This window comes from Arachis hypogaea, chromosome 7 (genome assembly GCF_003086295.3).
Source record: "Arachis hypogaea cultivar Tifrunner chromosome 7, arahy.Tifrunner.gnm2.J5K5, whole genome shotgun sequence".
In the NCBI taxonomy this organism is placed as follows: Eukaryota; Viridiplantae; Streptophyta; class Magnoliopsida; order Fabales; family Fabaceae; genus Arachis; species Arachis hypogaea.
This window is the reverse complement of record NC_092042.1, coordinates 73,192,593-73,216,033: the sequence shown is the minus strand read 5'-3', so window position 1 is coordinate 73,216,033 and position 23,441 is coordinate 73,192,593. Positions and strand designations below refer to the sequence as shown.

Here is a 23,441-nt window from a genome sequence, read left to right as displayed (position 1 = left end):
AAAATTCAAATTATTTATATGTGGTGGCACTGTTTTAGCCCTCTGAATGAATTCATAAACATTGCATATTTTTTATACTAAAATTTGAGTAATGTTTGGCTCTTGAAAGAAGGAGGTGAACAGAGAAATGTTATTGATAATCTGAAAAATAAAAAAATTGATTCTTGAAGCAAGAAAAAGCAGTGAAAAACATAAATCTTGCGGAAAAAAATTATTAAAAAAAGCAAGCAGAAAAAGCCAATAGCCCTTTAAACCAAAAGACAAGGGTAAACAAGATCCAAGGCTTTGAGCATCAATGGATAGGAGGGCCCAAAGGAATAAAAGCCTGGCATAAGTGGCTAAATCAAGCTGTCTTTAACCATGAGCTTATGTCATGAAGGTCCAGGTGAAAAACTTGAGACTGAGTGGTTAAAGTCGTAATCCAAAGCAAAAGAGTGTGCTTAAGAACTCTGGGCACCTCTAACTGGGGACTCTAGCAAAGCTGAGTCACAATCTGAAAAAGTTCACCTAGTTATATGTCTGTGGCATTTATGTATCTGGTGGTAATACTGGAAAACAAGATGCTTAGGGTCACGGTCAAGACTCATAAAGTAGCTGTGTTCAAAAATCAACATACTAAACTAGGAGAATCAATAACACTATCTGCATGCTGAGTTCTGAAAGAAGCCAATCATTTTGAGTTTCAGGGGATAAAATGAGATGCCAAAACTATTCAGAAGCAAAAAGCTACAAGCCCCGCTCATTTAATTTGAATTTGAGCTTCATTAAAGACTCTAAGATTTTATTTCACCATAATCTTCTTTTTTATCCTATTTTATTTGTCTAGTTGCTTGGAGACAAGAAACAGTTTAAGTTTCGCATTGTAATGAGCAGATATTTTATACGCTTTTTGGTAGTGTTTTCATATAGTTTTTAGCATGTTTTATTCACTTTTTGTTATATTTTTATTTATTTTTAATCAAAAGTCACATTTCTGGACTTCACTATGGGTTTGTGTATTTTTCTGTAATTTCAGGTATTTTCTAGCTGAAATTGAGGGACCTGAGCAAAAATCTGATTCAGAGGCTGAGAAAGGACTGCAGATGCTGTTGGATTCTGACCCTCCTACACTCGAAATGGATTTTCTGGAGCTACAGAAGCCCAATTGGCCCAAGATCTTGGAAAGTAGACATCTTGGGCTTTCCAGCAATGTATAATAGTCTATACTTTGCCCGGGATTTTTTGGCCCAAACTGGCGTTAAACGCCAGCCAGAAACCCTTTTCTGGCGTAAAACGCCAGAACTGGCACCAAAACTGGAGTTAAACGCCCAAACTGGCACCAAAGCTGGCGTTTAACTCCAAGAATGGCATATGCACGTGAAAGCTTCAAAGCTTCGCCCAAACACTCACCAAGTGAATCCCGGAAGTGGATTTCTGCACTATCTGCACTTAGTTACTCATTTTCTGTAAATCTAGGTTACTAGTTTAGTATAAAAACTACTTTTAGACTTTCATCTAGGACTTATGACATTTTTACATTTTCATATTGTACCTTCTACAACATGAGTCTCTAAATCCCATAGGTGGGGGTGAGGAACTCTGCTATGTTTCAATGGATTAATGCAATTACTACTGTTTTCCATCCAAATACATTTGCTTCTGTTCTAAGATACTCACTCATACCTCAATGTGATGAATGTGATGACTCATGACACTCATCATCATTCTCAAATTTATGAACGGGTGCTTGACAACCACTTCTGTTCTATCTGAGCTCAACGTAGTCATTGGGCGACAGCTTGAGTACGTATCTCTTGGGCTCTTGATCCACGAGTTTGACTGTTTCTCCTGACAACAGAGCATTCAAATCTGTGAGATCAAAACTTTCGTGGTAAAGGCTAGAAACAGTTGATAGCATTCCTGAGATCCAGAAAGTCTAAACCTTGTCTGTGGTATTTTGAGTAGGATATGGGAAGGGATGACTGTGACGAGCTTCAAACTCGCGAATGTTGGGCAAAGTGACAGTGTGCAAAAGGATAAATGTATCCTATTCCAAAACAAGTGAGAATCGACAGATAATTAGCCCTACGGGAACCATAGCTGGACCATTTTCACTGAGAGGACGGATGGTAGCCATTGACAACGGTGATCCACCAACACATAGCTTGCCATAGAAGGAGCCATGCGTGTTAGGGAGAAGAAGACAGTAGAAAAGCAAAAAATCAGAGGGCAGAGCATCTCTGAAACCCCAACCTGTTCTCCATTACTGAATAACAAGTATCATTCATTTCATGTTCTTTTAGTTTTTGCAAACAAAACCCTTTTTATCATTAATCTCCTGACTAAGATTTACAAGATAACCATAGCATACTTCAAGCTGACAATCTTCGTGGGATCGACCCTTACTCACGTAAAGTATTACTTGGACGACCTAGTGCACTTGTTGGTTAGTTGTGCGGAGTTGTGAAAAGTGTGATCACAATTCCATGCACCAGATTCCCTACTAGACCTTCAAAGAACTTGTCCTTGACACCCTTCAATCTTCTTCATGCAACAAGGGAAGGAAATCACTTACCTCAGTTAATCATGCAATAAACACATGCTTAAAACAACTGAAAATTTATTCATTAAAAGTTGTGTAAATGGCCTCACCAAAGGTGTTTAAGTAGGCCCCTAACAAACTAACAAAAAGATAAGATTTTAAAATTTAAATCAGATTTGATTTTAATGGATTAGATCAGATTTAATTTAAAATTAAAATTTCTAAAAATACTACTAAGCAAATCAGAACTAAACAAATCTGATAAAAAACTCTAACCGCAAAAAAATAAAAGAAAGGCCTAAATATTCGAAATTTAATGATAAATTATGTCGGGCCCTCTAGAAGTGTGAAATTCCCACTTTGCCCTTTTGCCTTAGAATGCCCTAGTTGTCTTTCCGTGTATGTATCATTTCCTCCTTTCTCAAAAATATTCGTCCTCGAATCTTTCTTATAGGCAATTACGTATGGAAAGCATTCAAGAAATTCTATCTATTTTGCATGTCTCTTGTTTTCCTTCCTTTGGCAATTCAAGTGTTTGAGAGATTCATGGTCAGTATGCACCATAAATTCCTTAGGTAACAAGTAATGCTGCCACACTTCCAAAGCTCTCACCAAGGCATAAAGCTCCTTATGATAAATTGAGTAGTTGAGATGGGCTGCATTCAACTTCTCACTAAAATAGGCGATTGCTCTTTTTCCTGCATCAAAACAGCACCTTTACCAATCCCAGAAGCATCACATTCTATTTCAAAAAGTTTTAGAAAAATCAGGTAAAATAAGAATGGGAGCAGAACACAATAATTCTTTCAAGGTGTTAAAGGCAATTTCTTGTTCTTGATCCCATTTAAATTCGATATGTTTCTTGATGATTTCAGTTAAAGGTGCAGCAATAGTGAAAAAATCATTAACAAACCTCCTATAAAAACCCGCAAGACCATGAAAACTTCTAGCATCAGAGACACTCTGAGGTGTGGGATATTCTCTAGTAGCCTTCACCTTCTCGTCATCTACCTCAATCCCTTTATAACTTATCACAAAACCTAGGAACACGACTTTACTCAGACAGAACAAGTACTTTTGGAGATTAGTATACAATTTTTCCTTTCTAAGTACCTCTAAAATAGATTGAACATGCAAAATATAATTATCAAGACATTTACTGTAGATAAGGATATCATCAAAATAAACAACTACAAATTTGCCTAAAAATTCTTGCAAAACATGATTCATTAATCTCATGAATGTACTAGGTGCATTAGTCAATCCAAATGGCATAACTAACCACTCATACAAACCATATTTAGTTTTGAAAGCTGTTTTCCATTCATCACCAAGTTTCATTCTTATTTGATGATAACCACTCCTTAAATCTATTTTAGTAAAAATAACATAACCATCCAATTCATCAAACATGTCATCAAGTCTAGGAATAGGATGGTGATACTTTACCGTAATCTTGTTTACAGCTCTGTAGTCAACACACATCTTCCATGAGCCATTCTTCTTGGACACCAATAGTACCGAAACAGCATAAGGCCTCATTCTTTCTCTCACAAAACTCTTAGTCAAAAGGTCATTGACTTGCCGTTGCAGTTTCTACTTCTTCTCAGGATTGGTCCACTAAGCTGGCCGGTTTAGAATGCTTGATCCGAGGACAAAGTCAATCTGATGCTTAATGCCTCGTAACAGAGGTAAACCTGAGGGCATCTCCTCCGAAAAGACATTTCTAAATTTCTGCAAAAGTGAAATAAAAGTACTAGGCAGTTCATGGTTTGTTTCAATGGTAGAAAGTAAAGACTCTCTAAATCTTACTAACACCAATGCTTTTTTTCCTAAACTAGCATGCTTCTGATCCCTCTATTTTGCATAAAAACACATCTTGTGAGCACTCTCATTCGCTACAGATTTTTCTCTCTTACAATTCTATTTTTCACTCAGACACTGACTCTTTTTCCCACTATTTTCTTCTCTCAGAACCTCTTCTTTACCCTCTTATTTTTCAATTTTCTCACATCCTAAATATTCTTTTGTGGATTCACACATGCTTAATTACTCCAAGTATACTTCTTTAAGGGATAAAGGTGCTAGGGTAATCTTCTTTTCAAGGTAAGTAAAGGAGTATCGGTTTGTGAAACTATCATGGACCACCCTCCCATCATACTGTTATGGATGCCCTAGGAGTAGATGACAAGCCTGCATGGGAACCACATCACAAAATACTTCATCACTATATATCCTAATAGAGAACTGTACGTGGGTTTGCTTCACAACCTTCAGTTCACCAACATCACTTAGTCACTCTAGTTTGTAAGGGTTAGGGTGTTTGGTGCATTTCAACCCCAATTTTGTGACCATGGTAGAGCTAGCAATGTTTGTATGACTTCCAGCATCAATGATCATGAGTCCAACCTTGCCTCCCAACAAGACTTTTTTATGAAAGATGTTCTCACGCTGTTCTAGACAATCGTCCTTGGCTTGGACATTTAAGAACCACCTAGTAACAAGAGTAGGGCCGTCAAAATGGGCTAAATCCATCGGGCCACCCCGTTTACCCATTTAAATGGACAGGTTTTGCCTCTAAAATTAAGCCCGTTTAAATTTCAGACTAAACGGGCTGAGCTCGATTAATCCGAAAAAGATGACGGGTTAAACGGGCTAGCCCGCGGGTTAAATGGGTGGTCCATTTATTTTTTTGTTTTACATTTTTTCATAATAAAAATAGCACTTTTAGCTGATATTTCTTTCTATCCGACCCATCAAGTAAAAAAATATTATTTTTAAAGGTTTTTGACCTAAAAATGATATTTGTTATTAAAATATTTTTCAAAAAGTAAAACAAAAGGATAAACGGACTGGCACGGTTAACCCATCGGGCTGACCATAAATGGTTTGGGCTGAAAAATTATGGCCCGCGAATGAAGCGGGCTTAAACGGTACAACATTTAACCCACGAGCTATCCCGTTTGACAGCCCTAAACAAGAGCCTTGCCACCAACAGCATACTCAACTATATCATCATCATCTGTAGCATCATCCGCATGTGGCATGTCCTCATTCCTATATGAGTTATCATATTATGAGAAAACATCATTTGCTTTAATGACCATGGCCCTTTTAGAAGTGGAATTAGGCGTGTGTTTCATCCTGTGCTGGTCTGTAGGCTTCTCCTTCGATTCGGTAGGGTTGGATTTGGTCTTCTCCCTGAAATTAGTACCTCTAGAGTCCCATCTTGAAGTAGGGTTAGAAGAATTACGCAGCCCCTTTGCCTTTTGCTGTTTTTTCACCTTGATAGCCAGGTTCACCAAGTCTTCCATATCCACGAATGGGTAACGTTCAACAATCTTTGCAATGTCTCGGTTCAGCCCACTCAAGAAACGTGCCATAGTAGGCTCAGACTCTTCCTCAATAATTTCCTGGATTAACAGCATCTTCAACTCCTTATGATACTCATCTACAGACTTAGAACCTTGGTATAGCCGTTGGAGTCGTTGATGTAGCTCTTTATAGTAGTAAGAAGGGACAAACCACTGTCGCATGACCTTCTTTATCTTTTCCCAAGACTGAATTGGTGGTTTTCCATTCCGTCTTCTCTTTTTGTCCAGTTCGGCTCACCAGACAAAGGCATAATCTAAGAATTTTACGGCTGCTAGTCTTACCTTTTTCACATCAGAGTAGTTGTGACAATAAAATAAGAGTTCCACCTTCCGTTCCCATTCCAGGTAAGCCTCAAGATCACTTCTGCCTTTAAATTTTGGGATGTGCATCTTGATAGCATTGAGGTTACTATCAACATCTTTCAGTTGTCTATGATGCTGGGATCTGGGTGAAGCCTCCTCCTCAGACTCTGATGCGTGAGCATCTTACACCCTTTTTCTAGTTGTTTTTACATTGTTTTTAGTTAGAATTTATTAATTTTTATTATGTTTTAGTGCAAAATTTACTTTTGGATACTACTTTGAGTTTTTGTGGTATTTTTATGATTTTAGGCGAATTTCGGGCGAATTTGGCAGAGCCTTGTGCAAAGACAAAGAAAGGATAGCAGCTGTTGTCAACCCTGACCTCCTTGCATTCCAACAAACATAACATCAGATTCAGAGGTCTAATTGACACGTTCTTAAAATCTCTCAAATAAGCCTCTAAGGCTATAAAGTCAAATATACAAAAGGTGAGAGAATACTACGACAAAAGTAAAACAGAAACATACGAGGAAAGATGCATATGATTAAATAGGCATGTTATACAATTAGGCAAACTCACGTAATCAAAGCAATCAAGCACATAAAAGATGCATATGATGAATGCCTGTCCTGTTGGCTCTTGATATCACTTGTCGGTCCATAAATGCCAACCCAACACATCCTTTCGGATGTCGCTTTTCTGCCACACCCACGAATATAGTGTCGGGCACACTCTATTCACCCACAGATATTGTGCCGGGCACACTCTATTCATCCACGGATATAGTTCCGGGCACACTTGCATGCGTAACCCAAGGGTATAGCGCCTGACACACTCTTGCAGCAGAAAAGATTATCAATTGTACATCAATTCCAGGGACATAATACCCTGCCCATCATCATACTTAACCCAAGGATATAGTGTCTGGCATACTCTCATCATTCAACGAGATCATCATCCCAGGATATAGTGCCTGGCACACTTTCCACATTCAACAAATCCATCAACAACCCCAAATCATCACCAGCCATTACCATTTCTCATCTCACATCTCTTTCAATTATCCATTTTCAACATTCTAAAGATATAGTACCTGGCACGCTTTACCTCAATAAACATCAAGCTCATAATAACCATCATCAGTTCTTAATTCCATTCCAAACTCATTAGTTCCTCAGTTTCTCAATTCATTTTCAGTACTCGCCAAGTTCACTACTCTTCCTTCTCTCTCAACCACACTCATCCTCCCTACACCAGAAACCTAGACCTCCGTCTGTTAACTTTTCAAAATAATCATCAACTAAAACCCTTAGCTTATTTTCCATATTCCCATACCCAAAATTAAGCCCAAAAGCCTTATAATGGTGTTATAGAAGCTTACAACCTTGTTGGAAAGGTGAAATAGTTAAAAACAAAGTTTAAATTTGTGAAACAGGGCGTGTGCATCTGCAAAGGGGTGTGCGTGCGCACGCCCAAGAAGATTTTGAAAGTGTGCGTGCGCATAGGGGTGTGCGTACGCACAGGTACTAAAGTTTACAAGCCTGTTCACTCGCACAAGCTGTGCGAACGCCCCCAACAGACGACCCTTTCCGACTTGTGCGTGCACACAGGGCTATGTGTACACACAGGTTGTAAAACTCCATTGGTGTGTGCGTGCGCACAAGGCTATGCGTACGCACATACCAAAAATCATAAAACTCTACAACTCTGCAGAATTTCAAATTTCGACACCGAACTTTGAATAATCATAACTTCCTCTACAAAAATCCAAAATTTTCAAACTTTATATCAATTTAAAGCTCTCAAAGACATTTTTAAATTAAAACAAGTTTCATGTAATTTCAAGCTTTGAGGCTTAAGTTATGGTCCATCAAATTTCACCAAAAATGTATTTTTATCCAAAATCTCAAAAACTCAATTTAAAACCAAACCTCAATCCAATACCAAATCAATCACTTTTCAACCATACCAAAACAACCCAAAATACATACCAAACACTACTTCAACCATTTTCTCAATCACACAACCTTCTAAACCAAATCAACAATTCCAAATCCAACCAAATTCACATTTTTCACTTTCCATTAACCTTATTAACGTCAACAAACCCCATCAACCATTAACAATCCTAAAAAATCATCACTACCCAATTTCCACATCATACACCAACACCATCATTTTCCATAATCAACCCAACTCATCAATAATCGTCAACAATACCAACAACTCTCAACAATCGTAACAAACATCAACACTCATCCTCAATTTTCTCAACATCAACAATCATCATAACACTCATAATCAATATCAACCATCAACAATATGAACAATCACTACAAATCCTCATCAATCTCAATAATCATCAATCCCTCATCAACAACAATAAGTCACACATTCCTCATCAACCTTCATAATCATTAAATACCAACAACATCAATATTCATCATCAATCATTAAATACCAACAACCTCATCAAATCATATAATCATTATTACTAGCATTTGGATTCATTCCACACAACACCACCACTTCATTTATCAATCCTCATCAACAACACCAATCATCAATACTCAATAACACCAACAATTTCCAATAATCATCATCAACCACAATAACCCAATACTACCAACAATTAACATCAATTCACATATAATTGTTCATACACCAACAACATTCAATCCTATCTTAGGGTCAACTAGCCTAAGTGTCCATAAATATTACATATTACATAAAAAAAACTGAAACCATACCTTAGTCGATTCCCAAATACACCAAACACCAAAATGAAGCCACCAAACTTGATCCAAAACCTCAACCAACTCCAACAAACACCAAAGCTCAAACTAACAACACATATATATACCAAATCAAAACCTAAGATACACAAAACAACTAGACACAAGGGTTTAGTGGAACCTTACCTTATCCAATGTGAGTAAGGGTAAAATTCAACAATTACCCGCTACTAGAGATCACCTAAACAACCATAATCTCAAAATCTACTCAAAAACCAAACAAAAATGCGCAGAATCTAGGGCTGGAAACTTGGGATGGAGTTTTGAGTTCTTACCAGAAAAACTTAGACAAAAAGGAAGAGCTCGTCAAGAGCTTCGCGTGGCCGCAAACGGCTCATCAATCGAAACTCCAGATCAAAAGTTATGGAGCTTTGAAGGAGGAAGGTGTTTGCTATTTTTGATGAGTCATTTCATGATTTTAAGAATTTTTTCTTCAAAACCCAAGCTATTGATAATACCTTACCTTTCTTTTTTGATAAAACAACAAACCCTGATTTTCTTTGTACTAGGAGGAAAAACCGATAATAGTTAAGTACAATGTGAACGATTTAGATGATCTCAAGAAGAGCGTAGTTGACCTGTTTTAGGAGTGTTGGTGTCGTGCTCCTTATTTGGATACTAAAAAGATTTTTAGGAAACCCCAGCTAACTCCAATCCGACTTAGGTAGTCTTCTTTCTATTTTTGTGAGGTTCTGTTAATTATACATTTTATGCCTGACTTTGTTTTTGATTCCATGATGTGATGTAGAAAAAATGGCTCCCAAGACGGCCGCAATGAAAAATTTACAGACTGCGAAGAAGAGTGTCGTTGCTCGCAATCTCCAGCTACAAAAGTTTGGGGAGGTGGCTTTGATAAACCCCGATTTCGTGATTTATCTTGTGCTTATTTTGGGGAATTTTATCGCCTTTTTCCACATTTATTCAAAGAAATAGCATGGTTTTGTAATCCTCCTTTGAATTGTGCTTAAATGTAAAAACATGCTTTTTAGGCCTTAAACTCGTGATTTTAATTCACTTTAATTCCATTCGATGCCTTGATGTGTTTGTTGAGTAATTTCAGGATCATAAGGCAAGTATTGAATGGAAGAAATGAGGAGAAAAATATACAAGGAGGAGAATGTATGAAGAAACAAAGATTGGAATTGCATCAAAGGGGCGCGCACGCGCACAAGGCGCGCACGCGCAGAAGAGGTTCATGTAGGCACGCACACGCGAACATGACGCGTGTGCGCAGATGAAGGATTTGTCAATCGACGCGCAAGCGCAAAGCGCGCGTACGCGCCGATGCTCGCACGTGACTCACTTAAAGGCAAATCGCTGGGGGCGATTTCTGGACCACCCAGGCCCAATTCCAGCTTGTTTCTGAGTGTATTTCATGCAGAATTGAAGCCCAAGCAAAAGGAGGGAAGGAGGAAGAACATTAGTGAGTATTAGCATCATGTAGTGTAGTTTCTAGAGAGAGAAGTTCCATCTTCTCTCTAGAATTAGGATAGATTAGGTTAATTTCACTTCAATCTAGTTTCGATTTCATGTTATTCTCTTGTTTTTATCTACAAATTCTTGTTTCTAGCCTTGATTATTCTTAGTCCTCATGGTAACTTTCCTTTTTGTTATCTTTTGCGATGATAAATTCTTGTTGGGTTTGGATCTTTTCTTAATTACAATTTAATGTGTGATGTTCTTTTATTTCTGAATTGAGTTGTGATCTCATTTTCTTTACAATTGTTATTCATCAGATTTCACCAATTTTTGTTAATTGTTGTACCTTTCTTTTATGCCTTTCAAGTGTTTGACAAAATGCTTGGAAGGATGTTAGAATAGAATTTTATGTTCTTGGCTTGGGAAGGTAACTTAGGAACTCTTGAGTTGCTAATGTCCAAGTGGTTGATGATTGGGAGCCGTTAACTCTAATTCTAACTAATTGAATTAGTAAGGAATTAGGACTTATGATTTTGGATTGACATAGCTCATTTGACTTTCCTTTATGAGTTAGAGGATGACTTAATGAGGTTGATCCTTGCCAATTCTCATGTTGTGGTTAGTAATTATGATAGAGATCCTTGACCACTAACCCTTGCCAAGACCCATTTGTCATTTGATCTCTGTTATTAATTACTTTCATGTTTATCATTCCAAAAATCCCAAAAACACACCTTATAGCCAATAACCAAGCATTTCATTGTGATTCCTAGGGAGACGACCCGGAGTCTAAATACTCCGGTTAATTTTTATTTGGGGTTTGTTACTCGTGACAACTCAAATTTTTTATGTGAGAATTGTTTGATGGTTTGGAGCAATGCTTACAACGAAGTAGTTCTTATTTCTATAAGAAGGAAATCTAGACCATCGAGCAAAGTTCAATCATAAAAATGGTGCCGTTGCCGGGGATGACAATGGTGCTATGTTATTGGCTATTGTATATATTGTAAATATATTGAATTTGGTTTGTTTGTTTGTTTTACTAGTTAGGATTTTGTTTTCTTTGTTTGTTAGTAATACTTGCTTTCTTTTATACTCTCTTTCACTATGAATTCTCACCCCTTTTGCTATGAGTGTAGTTTTAACTATATTGTAGGAAATAGAGGCTTCAATGAGGATATGCATCAAGGATTTAGGAATCAAGGATGGGAGGAACTTCAAGCTTATGAACAACAACCTCCTACGAGCTCCTATAGGTATAATCTGATTCTAATGTGTATCAACCCAATGTATGTGATGACCCTAATTGTGGTTGTCAACCACAATCATCATATGCATATGATCCCATCTCTCAATATAGTTACACACCACATTCACAAGCCTCACATCACCATTCAACTCTATATGGCCATAATTCATACACACCATATCAACCACCATATAAATCACATCTAGAACCACCGTTCCAATACCAATACTCCCCTGAACCACAAGATCCATACACACCACCTCAAGGATTTCACCAATATGAACCGCATTCCAATACAACACGTTTCCCTTGAATGATGAATCCTCTCTTTTACCACCAACTCCCAATGAAGCCACCATAATAGAAGTGAGAGATCTTGAATCTCATCTCTTAAGGCGACATAAGGAGGACGAAAAGAAGTTTGAGGAGTTAAGAGCGAAAATGACTACTATGGTAGAAACCATTGGTGACATCATCTCATTCCGCCTAAGCTTGTGCGACCAAGGCACTCCCATTGTTGAATGTGGAGAAGCAATCAAGGAAGTTAGTGAGGAAATGAACCTGAAACTCCAAGGCAAAGAAGAGGAACCAAAGCATGAAGTACAACAAGAGGAGAATGTAGAGATGATTGAACCAAAGGAAGTAGCGGTTGGATGTTTAGGATATGTTGAGTACATAAAGGAATCTCAAGTTGAAGAATCCTCTTTCAGGGAATGTAAAGAGGATACTAAAGAAAAGAAGTAATGTTGCGGGAGTAAACGAAGAACCGAAGGGAATTGATCAAGAAATGGATTTTATCATCAATGAATTTTTGTCTGCATTGATTAGTCCCCTTGACAATCTTGTTGAACCCTCTTCCAATGAAGAAGTGGAAGAAGTGTTCCAAGCAACAAGCCCTCCTATCTATGATGATTCCGAATCAACATATGATCCTTGTGAGTTTGAAGAATCCTTCCCCACTATGCTTGGAATTGACGATGAGATAGATTTCGCTCAACCTCCTCTGTATGATTTGAGTGATGGGGAAGAGACAGAAGAAATTGGTGAAGAAGAACTTGAACTTGAGGAATCTTATCAAGTGGTGAAAACCTCTAAAAGGGGATGGACGGGAGTAGAACATGCTTTGTCACGATCTTTGGGAACTCCTCCATCTAATTTGTCATCCAATCCTTCGCTTGAGTGGGTAAAACTTCTAAATCTCAGCTTCATTATTCCACTTGAATATGGTTTACTTGAGACGGATGGCCAACTTAGGGCACTCTGTGGAATTAAGCGTAAGAGGAGGACATTTAGTGGTTGGCATTGTAAGTATAGATTCATTATGGTTGGAAACTCGAAACTGAAGAACATGGATTGGTGTAATGCTCAATTGAATGGGTCTAGGAGGATAGTCTGGTGCTCACATGAGAATTCTACTTTCTTATCACCCGAACGGAACCGAGACGACCAACTAGAAGATGGGTGTGAAGATAAGATATGTGATCCTGGATCATACGCTGGAAGTCAATTTTGGGAGCTCATATCTTGGAAGGAACCTCACCAAAGCTTGGTGAACATGGTTGAAAATCCAGAAAACCAATTGAAGGACAAGCACTCTTGGAGGTTCAAGGATGGATACAAGCATAAACCGCCTTGATAAGGAGCCTCCTAAATGTCCAACTTAAGGACTTATACCAAAAGTGCTTGGTGGGAGACACCCCACCATGGTAAACGCTTTTGCTTTGATTGCTAAGGTGTTTTATACAATCTATGCTTACAACGAAGTAGTTCTTATTTCTATAAGAAGAAAATCTAGACCGTCGAGCAAAGTTCAATCATCAGGCTTCGCCTTCTAAGTCGGACTGGGGTGCTGCTGTTTTTGTGAAGATTACACTCGACCTCGGCCCTCAGTTAATTCCCTCCTCCTCAGAACAACAAGAAAATCGTCCCCCAAAGCAAGCAAACCATCCACCTCCTTCAAATCCCAACCCGACCTCTAAAAAGCACAAGACATCGAGCTTGGGCATCTATGAACAAGGTTTTGATGCTTTGGCTTGGAGTGAAAAGCATATTATTCCTCATAGTTTCATAAGCAAGGATGATGTTGCTATTGAATCTCACCTCCAGGTTATGGCTTGAGGAGGAGTTCGGATGGCCGGGCTCTGCGCGGCCTTACTGAAGGAGCTTAAGAAGATCCCCCTCTGTTCCGGTGCCAATGTTTCGGGGTTACCTGAAATGGTGATTTGGATCTGAACGTGAGGTCCAAACTCCTTTTGAGGCAGCGTCCAACTTGTTCTGATGCCGAGGTGCCGCCGTCAGAGTTCTTCGTAAGGAGGTGGGTGTGGTACCTGCAAAAGACTCTTATACTTAAGTTAGCAAGGATTTTAAGTAGGTTTTGAGTAGTTCCACCTTTATTGGTGGATAACCGCTCCCTTTATCTTGAGAGTTTGTTGGGATCTTTCCTCTAGATGGAATAGAGATAGTAGGAGATATTTAGAAAGGTAGTTACTTATTTGGATAAGTGGGGCTGAACTTCTTTCGTCACGCCCAACTTCTTAGGGGTGTATTTGGCAAACGCGTTGGGGAAGAGAGAAGTGTGTTTGAGTCTCTTGAAAGTTTCACTTTTATGTTTGGCAACTTTTATCCCTCTGAACACAAAAAATGATTCTACCTCTGAACACATGTTCATGAGAAGCTAAAATTTGTAGCTTCTGCGTTTTACGTTTATGGTGGCTGATTATCCTTGAAAAATTAGATGAAATTTTTTTTACCGATCCTACCCTTCATTTTCTATCCTTTACTGTATTTTATTTATATTCTGTATGAAATTTTTTATTTTTTTATTTTTTATTTGATTTTATTCATATGAATTTTATTTACCTTTTATTGTATTTCTTTTGTTCATATAATATATGTTGTTGGTTTTATGAAAATTTTATTATTTCTTATATGTATGATTTTTTTCTATCATTTGATGTACTCTATTTTTGTTTTGTATTAATTTTTTATTTTTTATTTTAATTTTATAAAATTTATAATTGTAATTATTATATACTACGTTTATTATCAAAATTTTGTATAATATAAATTATGATCCTGTAAAAAAAGACAAAATAAATAAAAAAAACTAATTATAAGTAACAATAGAGTCATAAATAATAAAAATTTATAGTCCAAAATAATATTAAATTAAAGAGCACTGACAATACTAAAAAAATTATAAAATATTTTTTTTTGTTTGACATTATAAAATTTATAGTACTCTCTTTGATATTTTTATTTTTTATTATATTTATTTTATCTATATGATAAATATTTTTTGTATTATTTTTGTTAGTGTTCTAATTTTGTATGTATATAAAAAAATATTTAAATTGATGTCTCTTTTATTATTTTTTCATCTAAAAATAATTTTGAGTAATATAATCTAAATAATATTTATTTTACTATAATACGGTTTGATATAAAAATTGTCAAACAGAAATTATATTAATACAAACTTACTTCTCATAAAAATTAATTTTATAAAATCAATTTTATACAAACTTACATTTAAAAACGATAATCTAAATACACATTCAATAAATTAGATAACTACCCTTTTTAAATGGACTTTTTTACTTATTAAACCTGACTTTATATTTTGGGATAGGATATGAGCAACTACTTTCTCAAAACAGAGGATCCACTTTTTCATCTTGATATACTTTATATTTATATCAAACATGTGAAAAATAATAAAAATAATTAAATTAACACGTGAAAATTTCACTTTGAAGTCGGCTAGTTCGAACCAAGAAATCATTTTTTACTTCATGTTGTCATTCTTTTATTATCTTTAAACTAATTAAAACTCTAAAATAATAAAAATATCCATTATCCATATTAAATAATTCAGTTATAGTGTAATTGTTTCATTATTTTATTATATTTAACTTTATATAAAAAGCAAAGCAAAAGAAATACTTAACAAATACTACGTTAAACTGTAACAGATATATACCGAATTAAGATTTTTTTTTAAAAAAAGCAGTAAATATTTTGGAAGAAAAAAATGCTAAAGAAAATATTGGCTTTGTGCTCATCCGATGGGAAAAAATTATTGCTGGCTCATTGGAAGCCGTCCAGTGTCCAGTTGAAAGAAGTTCCAAGTCACAGTCACACACCTGATGTTTTTTATTTAATTTCAGAAGATCGTTTTTAATCCGAACTGATCGGACCATTAATTTGTTAGATTTCTGGTCTAACCGGCCAGTCTGATCTGACTTACACAACTATGGCTCCTCGCCTATATAAAGGGTAAGATCATTATTTTGCCAATGAACAAGACATAATCTTTGGAATACCCGCTCCCTCTTTTCTCTTTTTCCTCTGTCATAATAGTCTAGATGGATCTACCAAAACTTGCTTCAATAATCACATCATCAACATTCACCAAAGTGCTCCTTCCTCTGGGGAAAAATTCATCATTTCCAGCAACAATAATTAGGACCTTAAATTTCCCCTGCTCAATTCAATGCAATGCATTGAATTTAGTTTCTAATGATAACAATAATAATAGTAGTAAAAATCAAACAACAGATCGTCAAATTGTTGCTAAATACGAACCTTCTATTTGGCCTCATGAGTATATCCAGTCACTCAATAGTGAATATAAGGTATGCTTCGATACTTCCATCATATTATTGTAGATCATTCTTCGTAAATTTCTTAGGCATCCTTGTTAGAAAACTTTAGTGAATATAGACTTTGGATAATGGAAAATTCAAAGAGTATTATACTTTAGGTTCGACTAGGTATAGATAGGCTATGTCGGTAAGGACTTCAATGCTCAAGTGAAAAATAAAGTAGGTGAGCATGAATTATAAAATTACTCATACTTACTCGAAAGTATTTATATAGGATGAGGAGGTTAATTTGTTCAGAGATTGAACTTTTACATATACATACAGTGCAAACTTTATGAGTTCACTTACTTAAAAATATGTGAAGCGAGATTGAAACATGCATAGTAGGAGCATTCGCATTCGCATTTGTAGTGCAGTTTGGTTTGATTATTTAAGAAAAAATCATCTGATCTGGTCATTTATTAAAATTGCAGTTTGATTTGATTCGAGTTTGATTTGATTCGATTTTTTTGACCATCCAAACCAAACTAAAATTAAAACCGGTCTAATAACCTTGTGCATGTGCTCCAAGTAAAGTCAATTATCGGATCAGTCAACCCCAACTCGATCCCAAATGTTGTCTCTCTCAGAGAGTTGGACCTTTACTTTTGGACCATATTATTCAAATTCTCATTGTCCAAAATTTTAAATTGTTGCCACAACAAGACTAATGCAAATAATAACTAAATTAAGAAAAACATTTTATTTTCATTCCAAGACTTGGTTGAGTGGTAGATATGTATGCTTTGTTTAAAAAGTACATTGAATTTAAATCCTAGCTGAGATTATATTGCAGATTAACCGAAAATCGTTTGAGATTCAAAATATAAGTTAACCAATCGAATGAATGTAAATTTTTAGTGCACGGTTAATCAATTTAAAATAATAAATTATAAAAATTAATTTTTAAAAGTATAAATTTTATTAAATTTCGATTGAACTTTAAATTTTTATCTTTATCAATTTAGTGCCCAACTTATTTTTTAGAAACTTGCTGCTTTATTATTATTGAGTTTTATTTGTTTTAGCTTTTACTCTAACATTGAATTCCTTATTTCCTTTCGTGTTTTTGTGTTTGCTCTTTTATTTATGGAGAATTGAAAGAAACACTTGTATACTATATATAACTAGTCGACTATAAAAGGCAAAAAAGTGTATATAAGAAACACAAAACTACATGAACTAAACTCACATATGCATGGATATAACACCAACCCCGCACCCTTAATTTATCTGATCTCACTTATTCTTTTCGGTATTATCACCAAGAACAAACAAAAAATTACAACATGTCTCAACAGATTAGACACACTTAATTACTCTTAGGTATATAAATAACAAAACTCTTTAATTAATGAGCAGGAGGAAACATACCTCAAGCAACACCATGTTTTGAAGGAAGAAGTAAGAAAGATGCTTTTCAAAGTTGAAAATCATGTTGACCAGCTTGATCTTATTGATGTGTTGCAAAGGCTTGGAGTGGCTTATCTTTTCAAGAGTGAAATAAGGAACATATTGGACAGTATCCATAACATAGATTACTCCCAAAAAAAGAAGACTCTGCATGCCACAGCACTCGAATTCAGGATCTTAAGGGATCATGGTTATGATATATCAACAGGTTTTTCACCTTCTTATGACATGCATCACATACTACTTAGGAATATTTAGTTGAGATTGAAACACAAAAAAAAAAAAAAAAGTAAACTAGCTAGAATTATGTTTCCAATTTAGTGAGTCTATCTTAAAATTATTTATCCAAAAAAATTAAACTACATAAATAAGTGCACATGAATAATTTTATATTTAATATAGTCAATTAAAATTAAAAAAATATTTTAAATAATTATTTATACTAAATAATCAGATCAGATGATAAAAATTCACCCAGATTATTAATTTATTTATTTATTTTAATTTCTCATCATTAACAATATGTGGAAAATTATATGATGCTCTCAGTATATAAAAGCTATATATTCTCATTAAACAATTGATGTGTTGTATATTATTTTTGTTGTAGATGTTTTTGTTGACTTTCTAGATGAAAGGGATAATTTTAAGATATCTCAGTCAGTTGATATTGAAGGAATATTATCACTATATGAAGCCTCATTTTATTCATGGGAGGGTGAAAGTATATTGGATGAAGCAAGAGATTTCACTTTGAAAATTCTTGAAAAATATTCATTCAGAAATAAGAGTGAAGGGAACTACTTATCACTCCTAATTGATCATTCTTTGGAGATTCCATTGCATTGGAGGGCTCCACGGTGGGAGGCACAATGGTTCATTCATGCTTATGAAACAAGGAAAACAATGAATCCTTCTTTACTTGAGTTTGCTAAATTGGATTACAACATTCTTCAAACCATCCATCAAGAAGACCTCAAGCATGGGTCAAGGTGATATGCCACCCATTTTTATATGTTTACAATCACTAAATTAAGCATGCATCAAGATAATTTTAATTTGCTTGAAAGATTATTTTTTGACTCAAACACACTCAAACTACTAAAAAAGCAATCAATACTGTAAAAAAAATTAACCATGCTAATAATTTACTCTTTTGATGCAATAAATCTTTTTACCAATAATTATGGGCATTTTAATTAAAAAGAAAACTACTGTAAGTCAAACTTAATCAATACAACCAAAGTTACCTAAAGAATATCATTTTATGCACGTTCTATTATTAAAGGCAGAGCATACCCCTGCATGCTTTAGGGGTTTTTCCATTAATTAGTGCAATCAAAAGCATATGCAATTTTTTTTTTGTTCACATGCTAAATGATTTTGTTCCTTTTTCTTTCTCCTTCTTTTAAGTTGGTGGAAAAAACAAGACCTTCTAGAGAAGTTGAACTTTGCTAGAGATAGGTTGGTAGAGAACTTCCTTTGGCCTTTGGCAATGAATTCGGAGCCACATATTGAATTTTTCAGAAGGAATTTAACAAAAGTCAATTGCTTAATAACCACAATTGATGACATCTATGATGTGTACGGAACTTTAGAAGAGCTAGAACTTTTCACGGAAGCAGTTGATAGGTCAGTAACTAAAACTAACTCCTATTTACTTAATTGTAATTTTTTTTCTTCTAACAAAATATTATATGGTCCTTAAATTATAATTGTGTTTTTATTAATTCTTTAAATTTTAAAACATTAATTTTAGATAATAGGTTTCAAAAATATAAAAGATTTTATAATTTCACTAAATTTAGTAAATAAGTCCTTATGCTTCAAAAGCTTGTAAACAAGTATTTGTACTTTAACAACTTTTGTAATTAAATTTCTGAGGTTAAAAAAGATAAATAAAAGAATAGACTTAGGTATATTCTTGTAATAACTTAATTTGTAAGCAACAAAAATTCGAAAAGATTAAAAAAAAAAGAGTTACAAACGGATGTTAGTTGTCATAAGTGATAACACAAAAATTATTCATTTTAGTTGTATATGTTTTTTTCCATCAAATTAGTTGAATAACATATTAAGAGATAATATATTTAATTATATAATTACTTTAAATTGAATACATATTTATTTTGTCAATAATTGACATATGTATATTCATATAAAATTTATTACAAATCAATAGTTGTTTCCAAACCTTAAAAAAAAAGAGAAGCAATTTCTTATATTATATTATTATATGACAATCATAAAGAACAAAATACTAAAGTTTTCTATAATATATATAAAAAAATTAATGTATAACAATAAAATTTAATTTGATATTGTATTTGAAAAACTGAGTGACTGTTGTTTAGTAAGATAAAAAAAAAATCACTTACAATATTAAAGACTAATAAATTTAAAAACCCCTTTTTGTTCACAATATTGATGACCCTACTTGCATTGTATGATTCTAGATGGGATCCAAACATCATTGATACTCTTCCAGAATACATGCAGCTATGCTTTCTTTCGCTCTATAACTTTGTCAATGATCTGGCTTTTGAATTCCTAAAAATGAACGGTTTCTATATTGCTCCATACCTAAAGAAATCGGTAAGGAAGTATTTGTTTGTTTGCTTTAATTATTTAGCACTTTATTATTTATTATTTATTATTTTACAATTTTACTTTAAGTCCCTATTGAAGAGATTATTATTGTGCTTGTGAAATTTTTAGTGGACAGATATATGTAAAAGCTATCTTATAGAAGCAAAGTGGTTCCATAGTGCGTATAAACCAGGGTTTGAGAAGTATGTAGAGAACGGATGGATCTCCATAGGCATGCCGGTTATACTTGTCCATACTTATTTTTTGGTTCCACACTCATTCAAAAGAGAAGAACTACCTTGCATTCAAGAATATTGTGACATGATTCGGTTTCCATCAACCATTTCACGCCTTGTTAATGATCTTGGAACATATGAAGTAATTTCCAAAATCTCTTCATTCTTGTTACTTATTCTAAGGCTTAATTATTTCGGGAGTGCACATAATATATTATATAATTTTTAGTATAATTTTACTCAATTTTTAAATAGATTCATATAATTTAAAATTTTAAATAAAACTCTTACCAATAAGAAAATATTTTACTTAATGAAGAGTGCTAGAGGGCCAGCAACTTTTATGATTTGTAGCCATCAAATAGTCATCAATGATGATTTTAATGGTGTGAGATTGGTGTATGATTTTATCTAATGGCTCACTTTTCTTTGCTGATTACATGCTGCTGGCCAGAATTTGAAAAAGTTGTTGGTTCTCTAGATTTTTCCTTACTTAAATTCCTATTTTCATTCATCACCTGTAAGATCATCAAGAAATTCCAAACCAAAAGAAAATATTGTATTTATAGTGACATTTTGTAATCTTCCGTATAAATTAGTACTTAACTAAGAACTTGCTGAAATTCGTTAAAAAAAACTAGAGGTTGAATTAAAAATTGAGTTAAATTATAAAAAATTATAAACACTTAATCAAATTATTTACAAAACTTTCTTATATTTATTTCATTTTTATTATTATTTTATTGTAATATTTATTTCTTTTTTATTTTTAGCGTGAAAGTGAAAATGGTGATACTCTGAAGTTGATTCAGTGCTACATGAATGAAACCAGAGCTTCCGAAAAAAATGCCAAAGAACATATAAAATTCATGTTGTCCTTAACATGGAAGAAACTAAATAAGGAAGCTCATAATTCTTCTTTGCCTCAAATCTTTGTTGGCATGGCTGTGAACCTGGCCAGAATGGCAATGTGCATGTATAACCATGGAGATGGACACACTATTCAAGATTCTCAAATGAAGAATCGTGTTCTATCATTAATTGTTCAACCCATTCCTTACAAAGAAAACCTTTTTTGGTGACTGCTTACAAAGAAAACTTGGTTGAGAAGAACTAAAATGCTGTCTCATTAATTAGTATTATTCAAAATGATGTGCTTATTTTATGTTAGAGTCTCTATTGAAATAATGTACCTTATATGGTCTACTAGTATTTTTTTTAGGTTTAATTACTCTATTGGTCCTATAATTTTATAAAACTTTTAATTAGATTTCTATATTTTTTTTCTTTTTAATTGAATTCTTACACCAAATTTATTTTTTAATTGGATTCCTACATTTTTTTTCTTTTATTTAGGTCTTTATACTAATTTTTTTTAGTTGAGTCCCTATAAAATTAAGCCAATTACTACTAAAAAGGATTTAATTAAAAAAAAAATTGATGTAGAGACTCAATTAATAAAAAAAAACATAAAGACCTAATTGAAAATTTTACAAAACTATAAAAATTAATAGAATAATTAAATCTTTCTTTTATTGTAATATTAAATGTTTTCTTTTATTGTTGGTTTTGCTAATGATGTATTCTAGTGCTCCATTCTATGTTTTGAAAATTATTATTTTTCACTATCTACGGTAACTTTGAACTTATTTGAAAAAGAAAAAAGTTTAGAGGATTAGCAATTTTTGTGTTTTGTAATTAATATTATTTAATTATAAAAAAATGAATGATTTTTTATCATTAAATATAATCTCATACCATTAAAAATACTATTGATAACTAATTAATAATCATAAAATATAAAAGTTGCTGACTTGCCACTCCTCTATAATATATTAGAGAAGAATCAATAATTGTGTGTATCCGTTCTATTTAAACAGCAATAATTCATCATTGCAACCTAGGTTGTATAAACATCAAATCCTAAAGCAGGAAAAGAAGATAACTGCAACATTACATCTGTCAATGTTGTCTACCACATACATTTCATTTGGACGTTTTAGCTCTTTTTTTAAGTAAAATGGTACATCATCTGGTACAATTAATGATTCGTTAATGGTGCATGTTTCAAGTTATTGTTGTTTTATGGTTTCAAAAGTTAAAGGCTTTGTTTGAAAAAGTATTTTTGAAAAAGTAAAAAGCACAAAATATTGTTTTCTATTTATTAAATTAAAAAAGTGTATTTATAATTTTTGAAATTAAGATTTTTTTAAAAGTATTTAAAAGAGAAATTTTTAATTTGAAATTAATTTATTTTAAAATTAAAAGTTTAATATAATTTTATTCATTAATTAATATTTAAATTTAATTCTTATATTAATATTTAAAGTGTTTGAATATTATGTGTTATCAAATGTATAAAGAATCATTTTTTTTATAGAAGAGTTATAGACATAGAAATAACTAGAAAATAAAAAAAATATTAGTCTAAAAAAATCTAATCATAAATTTTCTAAAATTAAGCTAAACTAAAAAAGAAAGAATATTATAATTAATTCTATTTACAAAAATTTATGAAAGAAATTAAGAATCTGATTTTTATTTGATCTAGTCAACACTCTCCCTCAATCTGGCTTGAAGATATCCTTCATTGACAGCTTGCTTATTGTGCTATCAAAGGTCTTCTTAGGTAATCATTTAGTTAGAACATCTGCTAATTGTGCCGTGGTCGGAACATATGAGATACAAATTTGTCCTCTCTCAATCTTTTTCTTTATAAAATGCTTGTCAACTTCAACATGTTTAGTTCTATCATGCAAAACTGGATTTTGGATAATAAAATTACAGATTTGTTCTCACAATACAATCTTATTGGTGGAGAAATGGGAACTTTTAGTTCTTGTAGGATTTTCTCTACCCATAGTGCTTCACATATTCTATGAGTCACTGCTCTAA

General features: G+C 33.6%; 1 protein-coding gene across 2 annotated transcripts; it reads left to right on the top strand.

Moving 5' to 3' along the window:
* The first annotated feature begins 15,946 nt into the window (after nt 1–15,946).
* On the top strand, nt 15,947–21,840 carry LOC112703426 (terpene synthase 10). 2 transcript variants are annotated; one of them, XM_025754869.3, is made up of 7 exons: nt 15,948–16,299; nt 17,671–17,929; nt 18,332–18,713; nt 19,135–19,353; nt 20,178–20,316; nt 20,440–20,688; nt 21,320–21,840. In XM_025754869.3, exons 1-7 carry the CDS (start codon nt 16,030–16,032, stop codon nt 21,626–21,628), a joined length of 1,827 nt encoding a protein of 608 aa, XP_025610654.1. In that variant the 5' UTR covers nt 15,948–16,029; the 3' UTR covers nt 21,629–21,840. The 2 variants fall into 2 exon arrangements, with proteins under 2 accessions (XP_025610655.1, XP_025610654.1); XM_025754870.3 differs by lacking the exon at nt 19,135–19,353 and having other exon boundaries at nt 15,947–16,299.
* Nucleotides 21,841–23,441: the final 1,601 nt, after the last annotated feature.

Bases quoted from the DNA above. Each gene is read 5' to 3' on its own strand.
- LOC112703426 (XM_025754869.3), top strand. From the start codon at position 16,030: ATGGATCTACCAAAACTTGCTTCAATAATCACATCATCAACATTCACC. The intron at 16,300-17,670 runs GTATGCTTCGAT...ATTAATGAGCAG, and splicing joins CACTCAATAGTGAATATAAG to GAGGAAACATACCTCAAGCA. The intron at 20,317-20,439 runs GTAAGGAAGTAT...TGAAATTTTTAG, and splicing joins CTCCATACCTAAAGAAATCG to TGGACAGATATATGTAAAAG.